The sequence below is a fragment of the Pseudochaenichthys georgianus genome, chromosome 7, assembly GCF_902827115.2.
Source record: "Pseudochaenichthys georgianus chromosome 7, fPseGeo1.2, whole genome shotgun sequence".
In the NCBI taxonomy this organism is placed as follows: Eukaryota; Metazoa; Chordata; class Actinopteri; order Perciformes; family Channichthyidae; genus Pseudochaenichthys; species Pseudochaenichthys georgianus.
The window spans coordinates 9605710-9614419 of record NC_047509.1 but is presented as its reverse complement, the minus strand read 5'-3'; the positions used below and the strand labels follow the sequence as shown (position 1 = coordinate 9614419).

The following is an 8710-nucleotide window of genomic DNA, read 5'->3' as shown; positions in this document are numbered from 1 at the left end:
TGTTAGTGTGTTGCAATCTCCTTCTGTCACAGCATGGTGAAACCTAGAAAGCCATGCAGTCAAACACACATTGAGGGCTCAAGTAGCATGCACGACACATGCTTTGGTCATGTGATGACATAACTCTATCTTCCCTGCAGAGTGCAAGGGGGCACCGACCTATTCAGTCAAACACAAAATGCAATGCTGGCATCTGTTCTTTGGGATATTTAGGTTGCAAACAGCTGCAAATTACGGTTACCCCTAACACAAAATGTGTTGCACATAATTCTACAGTTGAAAGATTGTTTCCTTCCAAAGTATATGCACATAAAACACATTATAAACAGGAATAAATACTTCATTTGTTAGGGACTATTTCCGTCTTTGGGCTGGCTGTTATAGTGAGCATTCTCATCGCAATAAATCAATGTTGTGTTTAAATAGATTTTTGGATACAACCTGAACTCTATAACACTTAGGGTTGAGCTATATCAGGCTTTGGCCCTAAAGTCATCCAACTCCAATTTCTGTTAATGTAATATGATCAATTTGAATTTTGTATGGCACAGAATCAAGTATCCAAAACTCAAAGAACCAAGGTTTATTTTAAAAACATGAATCTCATACTGACAGTAACCAATGTATTGGCAAAAACTGCATTTTGTAAAAGTGAAAAGTCTCAGTAAATTGTACAGTGGCGCCCAGGTCTTATGATAATACCAAGAACTCACAGAATGGCTACAGAAACACATTACACGTGTTTGAAGCATGACCATGTACACATTTGTCATGTCTCCAAAGAGGTCATATTAAAACAACACATTAGATATCATTATTAGTTGATATGTCTATTATTTGCCCTAAACACATTATTTCTGCCTTATTTGAGAATTCACATTATCCAGTTGTCTTCAGAGTATATTAGAGAACTTGAGTCTTGTGATGAGACCTTATGTGTTGTCCTTTGTTTGTTTCTATTGTTCCCAGACATGTTCAGCCGAGTTCAGATCTGGTGACGTTTCGATCCAAGTTTCTTCTCGTTAAACGTCCAACCTGACTCTGCAGTGTTCGGCAGTCCTTCTGTTGGCTTGCTCTCACCTGTCATGTGGCGGTCTTCACACACAAGCTCTACATGTGCAGCTGTAATGTTAACTTATTGGTACCAACAGTGATGACTTTAGTTCTTATTGGTGTTGTTTTTATTACAACTAACCATTTGTGAGTCTACCTCGGTGTGTATTTCAATGCCACACAAGATGTAGATGCTGTTATGTGCCACAATCTTTAATCCTGGAGAGCAGTTTTATTCCTAAAAGCTCTTTTAAAAGTTACAGACAACTGCTTTTTTTCCAAACATTATTAAAAGGCACAATAATGCATATCATTTCTGTTTGTATTGTGGCTCACAACAGCATTACATGATGCATAGTCTGAAGAGAAATTAGAATCTGAATAAAAAGTAAGTAGGACGATGTTACTGAAATAGTTCTTGGTAGAGGACTTTAAGACCACTGTATATTACACACTACAGGTGTCTGGGTGTCAGTTGAAGGAAAGTGCTTGGTCAAAGCAAACCTCCAGTTTTTAAAGCACTGAAAAACAGTACTTTCAAAAGTAAAAAAAAATCTATCAACTACAGTTTGTCCTATATTTTAAAGACAGGAATAGTTCTTGTTTATCTCATCAAAGATGCTTTTTTTAAATTATTTTGTTAGCTCTTTAGTTGCCCATGTTGTCTGTGTAAACAACTGGGAGACATTTAGTTACTGTAACAAAAACAGGCGTTACTTATGGCTTCAAGTGCATTGACAAACAGTTTAGGCAGTAACTTCTTCTTATGGCATTGGCTTTGAGTTTTCCAGCTTATTACAGATACTAAACTTGACAAAAAGTGTGATTGATGAAAAGGCTCTGTAGAAAGACAAGTCATTATTTGATGGATTAAGGCTTCTGAGGTTCTTATTGGCAGGAACACCCTGAATCACCCATTTCCAAACTCATGTTTTGAGGTCCGGCGTAGTGACTAATTTCTTCTGACTGAGGTCTGCCTTTCAAAGAGCAACCATGTAATGAAAACGGCACCAAAACAACAGCAATCAATAATGCCTTCTACAGTATCTGTCCTATTGTTGACTGATTTTGTACTGAGAAAAGTTGCCATTCTCCTTTCTTGATATGTCCTGTGTGGAAATGTTTTCCTTTCCGGCGATATGCACTCTGTAAAATAGGAAAAAACAAGAAATAATTAGTGATATCACAGATGTACTAGAAGTTTTCTCACTATCATTTCACTTACATTCATCTTCTGGTGAAGCATCGTTTTCTAATGGCTCCTCTTCTTCATCCGTCTCTTCCGCCTCCTCTTCAGCTGCTTCATCCTGCTGTTCTTCCTCTTCTTCTAACACTTCCTTCTCTTCCAGTCCCCCATCTCCTTCAGACACCACCTCCTCTGCTTCCTGGGTCTCCTCTACAGACTCCTCTTCCTCAGCCTCCTCTGCAGGAGCAGCTTCATCTGTCACAGAGTCCTCCTGCTCCACAGGGGCTACTTCCTGTGCAGCTGCCTCTTCTTCGCTTTCCTCTCCTGCTCCCTCAGTATTGGCTGCCTCTTCTTCGCTTTCCTCTCCTGCTCCTTCTGCCTCAGTATTGGATGCCTCTTCTTCGCTTTCCTCTCCTGCTGCTTCTGCCTCAGTATTGGGTGCCTCTTCTTCTACATCTGCAGGAAGTTCCTCCACTTCTTCAGGTGCTGCAGCTGCCTCTTCCTCGACTGCGGGAGCTACCTCTTCCGCTGTTTCTTCCACTGTTTCTTCCACAGGCTACAGCAATGGAAAGCAATCAAATACATCATGAGTTTTTAGAAGACCACAGTCTGGACTTCAATCATGTCACAATCATTTACAAGTGTGCTACTTGGACATCCAGGTGTCTCTGTAAACACTATATGAAAAAATTACAAACAAAACTATAATCTACAGTAGTGGTTCCCAACCTTTTTTCCCAAGAGCCCCCCCCCAAATGACTCCTGTTGGAAGTTGCGCCCCCCCCCACCCACCCACCCAGATTAAACTGTTTAAAACACATGCTCAAAGTAAGCCGGATTTTGCCGATGTGTTTATGTGGATTCAAAAGTCGTAAATAATCTACAAAATGGAGGAGACCGATCTGATCGGAGCAACTGTGACAAATAATCCAACTGAAACCGGCATGGACAATGAATATGTTTTAGAAATGCGCTTATCCAGAAAAGCCCGGTTTGGACACTTTACGGGCAGAAGAAACATTTCTATTAAAGAAAGAATTATATATTTCTGTCTTTTTATGCCTTTAATAGCTTTGAATTTGTATTCAAATTAATTAATCAACTATTTTTTATATTTTATTGCAATGTAGATACAAGGCTTTTAGTGACAATCATGTATTGCTTTACAATTATATGTAAAAAAATAAATAAATTATAAATATGATATTTGGCCTCAAATCTTCTGAGGCCTGGCGCCCCCCCTGCAATCTTTGGCGCCCCCCAGGTTGGGAACCACTGATCTACAGTATATACTGTATGAAGGTAAGTGTAGATGTGAATCTCTCGGAGATACCATGCCAGGCAATTAGCTTCTTCAAATTAATGAGATGAAACTCATTAGAGTTCCCTTTGGGCACACAGTGAACAGAAATAGTAAGGAGACCATGTGTGCTGACAGTTTGTGTGCTCATGCATGCTCTGCAATTAGAGATATTCGACAGTATAAACTGCTTCTTAAACTTTACATTTTCAAACTTTTTTTAAAGCCTAATAAGGCTTACACATCTTTCTATACAGAGACATATCTTAAGTCTGGTTACAGGCCTCTAAACAACCCTACATATCTTAGATTTGTTCAGCAATTTAGGAATGTCTTTGTATGAGAGATATTATAACCAGTTTAAGTATGATTAAATCGACCAGAGTTTTGTGGGAGCGATTACAAATGTCTATCTTCCTGCATATCTTGCTGCGAAACCAATTGCCTGACATGAGAACACTGTCACGCAAACAATTCAGTCTGATTATCAGGGCGAATATGATTCGCTTGTGAGTTGGTTTCCTAGGTAACCTGCTCCTGTATGTTCTGCAGCTGAGTTTTGATCCTGCAGACTCTGACGTACCGTTTCGATCTGTTCCTCCACGCTGCCCTGCTGGAGCTGTTCCTTCTCGATCAACCCTCTGAAAGACAGAAGACACAGTGAGAGGTTTTAAGTTAAGATCTCCATTTCAATTGTTTTCAGTTGTGGGGAAAGAAATGTCAGAAGAAATAACATAATAAAGTATTTTGAAGTCCCTTGAAGCCTGAACACTTATTGTTAAAATAGACACAGATAGCTTCATTACATAGCTTTTCTAGTGTGCAACAACAGCCTGTGAACCACATTTCCATTATTTATTTATTTATTTTACATGAGCTTCAAAGAGAGCTCACTCTGCAAACAAATGTTATGCAAACCTTTCATCTTTAAAAATCATTATAATAGAGATGTTTATACAAATCAGGACAGTCTTACAATGTGAACATGAGGCCTACAGACTCAGGTCTGGAGTAACACAGAGACAGTGGCCGACAACAGGGCTTTGTCAAAGTCAACATAAAGTCATGGGTCAGAGGAGGTGAGCTATTTTCTCCACTGCTCCAAAAAGCAGCATATTTTTTTCCACAGCCTACCTGACATTAGCCATCTCTAGAGTGCTGACCTCCAGCTGAGCCTGGTAGTTCTCCAGCTGCTGCTTCAGCATCTGCACCTCGGCCGCCTGTCCGTCCATGCTGGCGCTCAGCGTGGCCACCTCATCCAGTTTCGACTCGGCCTCTCCCATGCCCCCCGTCAAGCCTTCCACCTTCTGGGACAGTTGGTCGCTCAGCGTGGACAGACCCTCCACCTGGATCCTGACCACCTCAAACTCCTCGCTCTTGCCTCTCAGCATGCTCTGCAGCTGGCTCAGCTGCTCCAGGGACACGGTGGCCTGCTGCATCTCCGCCAGGCGGTTCTTCATCTCCGTGTGGAGAGACATCACCTGAGCGGGGAGGTCGGACGTCCTGAGCTGCTCCGCTGTAGCCAAGGCCATGCCCGCCTGTTTCTGGGCCAGTGCGTAGGAGTCCTCCAGAGCATTCAGGCGGATCTCCATGCTCTCTGAGGCTTGCTGCTGTAAAGAGACATACAGGAGGGATGTTGAGTCAAGATGGCCACTTGGAGTAACCATCACTCTCCCTGAGATGGTGCAGTCTCTATCTACTGTATAAATGGGCCCCAACACTATAACAATTATATAAAAGTACCAGACCTCTAAGATGCCAAAATTACTTTACATTAAAATGCTATATTATTATAATAATGTACTTATAAAAACTGCATTGCTCCATCCTTAAAGTGTTTTTAGGAATCATGTGGTAGATCAAATGCTCCAAGAGAGTAACTACCCAGAAACTGTCCAGGATTATCTAATTAGTTAAACCAATATCAGAATCTAACCAACCATGCCTGGACAGAACATACAACTATAGTTACTTGCACAAAGTTGCAGGTGACAAACTGAAGAGGTGTTTTTTTCAGTTACGTACACTATGTTCCTGTTAGCCAATTAGTATTGTGTTTTCTAACTTTGCTTTTGCATCGGCAAATGTATGAGTCACAAAAAAAACTGCTTATTCAGGAAATATGTCTGTAACAAGACTGAGCTAGCAAAGCTGCTCTCATGCAAACTTTTTGCCACATTAAATTACCGGAACTTCAAGTGTTGTATAAGAGAAGAAGGGAGTGGGTGGATCGGATTGTTTTGTTTAACTGCTTTATTAAAAAGTTAAAATAATTCTGCCTGGAGAAACTTCAACCTGGTTGGGAAACACAGGTGGAGTGAAATACAACTCAAGGCAGCCATGAACCTGTTTGCAGTGGTCAGTTCATGTTTACAGATATTTAAAAGTATAGGAAACCAACACAGTATTTAAAAAAAAAACAATGTGTAAACTCAGAAATTCAGATGGAACACTTTATGATTGCCTTTTAACAGTATCTGGTGTGCAGAATCAAAACCACAGACTAAATGTAATCCTGGCACACGACTGTTGTTTCTTTTCATGTTGGCAGTGTCATGGGAATTTATAATAATTCAATATATATAGAGGTTTCATAACTACAAAATGTTCTCAGACAGAAGGTTGTCACCTTGACCATTGTCAGGCAATGATCATATGAATGTTAGGGTTGTAATTACCATGCAATACTTCCCCTTCTGTCTGCCCCCCACCTTTCTTAAGGCTGTAATGAAATGACCTCGCTGAATGAATACTCTTCCTGTGTCTCTTCCCTGTATAAAGTCATTGCTTTTCTGTGTAACTTGGTCAGATTTCTTTAGTACACATTGTTGCAGGGTTATCTGTCCTCCCAGCTGGAAATAAATTGATTCTGTTAAATGCTATAACTCTTTATTAAATAACACATGTTTGGTTTAAGCTTGTATCTTTGTTATTTTCTTACCAGAAGGTGATTAAGTGTGGAATTTCCACCACATGCAGCATCCTCTATACAGCTCTGAAAGCATGTTTTACTTGAATTATAAAAGCAGATCACTTTTGATGTTCTGTATGAGTGTGAGATCAAGTCCCTGCTGGAGTAGGTCAGGAATAATCCTCATTACAAACGTCAGCAGCTGTGTGGATGTTAGAAATAGCAGCGACGTGGGCTACTCACAGCAGTCAAGCTGTTGACATTTTGAAATCTGATATAAGGCCTGCACTTTCATTACTTATAAGAAGCAGTGTGCTGGGGCCTTTTCTTGTGGAAATTAGAAAAGATTTCTAGTGTTTTCATGACAGGATTTTTTAGACTGGAAGGAGGCGTGTTGCGCTGTCAATGGCTGCAAACTCAGGTGACTACCACATTCTCAAAGCAACTTTCAATTACTTACCTGGTTATTTGACTGTCTCATATCTTCGTGGGACGACTGTAGCTTCACTATTTTCATCTGCATGCCCATGAGATTGTCTGTTAAGTAGGTTAAAGTTTGGTGCTGCTGGAAACAGAACCATGAGCCAGTAGCACCGCATATTACTATCAGCAGGAATAAAACCAAGTGGAGAGCGATGTTGTTCCCCCCACCGCGAACTTCTGTCTCCGTGACATCGTTTTTGAAAAAGTTATCTTCATGTTTGTAGTTGTTCTTCCCTTTGCGATGCTTTGCAGTCATCTTTCCCCACAAAGGACACAATGTTCTAGGCAGGCGAGGTGGTGTGCAAGGAGCCGGAGAGTCAAACAAAGCAGAAGCAAAGTAAAGAGGTTTAAATGTTGAGGCTCCTGAACGCAGCGCTGCACAGATGATGATCGAGATGGATTCAATCAAAGTGCAATAAAGAACCGAGAGGCTGCAGCGGGTTCTGATGAAGAGAGGAGGATGAGGCGTGGACCGAGGAGGCGTGATCCTCCATTCAGGAAGAGGAAGGGGGAGTGGGGGAGGGTCGGCACCAGGAGTGGCTGATCCTCTGCCACCATGTGCGCTGCTGTCTTCTAATAGAAAAACTACACGTACGGTTTCCCTGGGCTATTTATTACTGCAGCATGTGGTCCCCTATGTGGGTTACAATGAGGTGACATGACTGTGACTGCATGGAAACCCTCCTGCTGATCGGGATTCATTTAGTCAATTAACCTTTGTTCATAGTAGGCTACAGTTGTAATGTGTCCTATTCAGTGATAGACACAGAGATATAGGTCACCTTCGGTATTTGGGAGATGTCAACATCTTCTTGGCCTTTGCTGTTTCCATACCCTCTATCTGACCTTCATTTAACGGTTGAATGCTCAATTGAAACTGCACTTTGGTTAAATTGCGTGTTAATCCTATAGTCTAATTAATTAGGTTTTCTTGCTTTCTCGCTTTTTTTATACTTAGCCTATTTGCGATTGGTGCTGCATTTTTTCCTGTTTGTGGATTTAAAGGGAAGGGTTCTTACAAATTATTGACTTTTCCTGTCGCACAGATTCAACTTTGACGAATGATTTTTTTAGTGCTTGTGTAGTAGGCTACCACCTTTTTTTTCTTTGCAGGGTTGTGGGAGGGCTAGACCTCAATAAGCAGGTTGGACACAAATCCAATCTAATCCACTTTATTTATAGCACATTTTAATAACAGAGGGTTTGCCAAAGTGCTTCACAATGAACATAACATTATAATAAAATATAATATTACACAAATAGATAAAAGGCACACATAAGAATAGATAAAAGGCCTAAAGGCTATGGACAGACAATAAAAGCATACAAATAGGTAGTGACAAATGACACTCACATTCACACTCACACGTATAGGTAGACACAGCGGGAACACCTGGCAAGGCCAGGCCAGGCAAGTTGATTTATATAGCACTTTTCAACACAAGGCAATTCAAAGTGCTTTACAAAAAATGAAATACATTAAGAAAATGGCATTTAAAATCAGTCATTAAAAAGAAAAGCTAATAAAATAAACATTAAAAGAAAAAATACATGGATAAAAGTTAAAGTGCAGTCTAAGATATGAATAGTTCAATTAAAAGCAGCGACAAAAAGAAAAGTCTTCAGCCTGGATTTAAAAGTAGTCAGAGTTGCAGCGGACCTGCAGGTTTCTGGGAGTTTGTTCCAGATATTTGGAGCATAATAACTGAACGCTGCTTTACCATGTTTAGTTCTGACTCTGGGGACAGAAAGCTGACCATTCCCTGAAGACCTGAGA

General features: G+C 40.6%; 1 protein-coding gene across 1 annotated transcript; it reads right to left on the bottom strand.

The window, feature by feature from the left end:
• Positions 1 to 568: 568 nt before the first annotated feature.
• On the bottom strand, positions 569 to 7471 carry LOC117449488 (neurofilament light polypeptide-like). The gene is made up of 5 exons (XM_034087199.2): positions 6911 to 7471; positions 4674 to 5149; positions 4123 to 4180; positions 2279 to 2795; positions 569 to 2199 (listed from the first exon to the last, which is right to left on the bottom strand). Coding segments are annotated over exons 1-5 (1332 nt in total). The 5' UTR covers positions 7190 to 7471; the 3' UTR covers positions 569 to 2197.
• Between the last annotated feature and the right edge of the window lie 1239 nt (positions 7472 to 8710).

Coding starts and splice junctions, on each gene's coding strand:
- LOC117449488 (XM_034087199.2), bottom strand. CDS start 7,189: ATGACTGCAAAGCATCGCAAAGGGAAGAACAACTACAAACATGAAGAT. Junction 5,150..6,910: donor TGAGACAGTCAAATAACCAG/GTAAGTAATTGA, acceptor GTCTCTTTACAG/CAGCAAGCCTCAGAGAGCAT. Junction 2,796..4,122: donor TGGAGGAACAGATCGAAACG/GTACGTCAGAGT, acceptor CCATTGCTGTAG/CCTGTGGAAGAAACAGTGGA.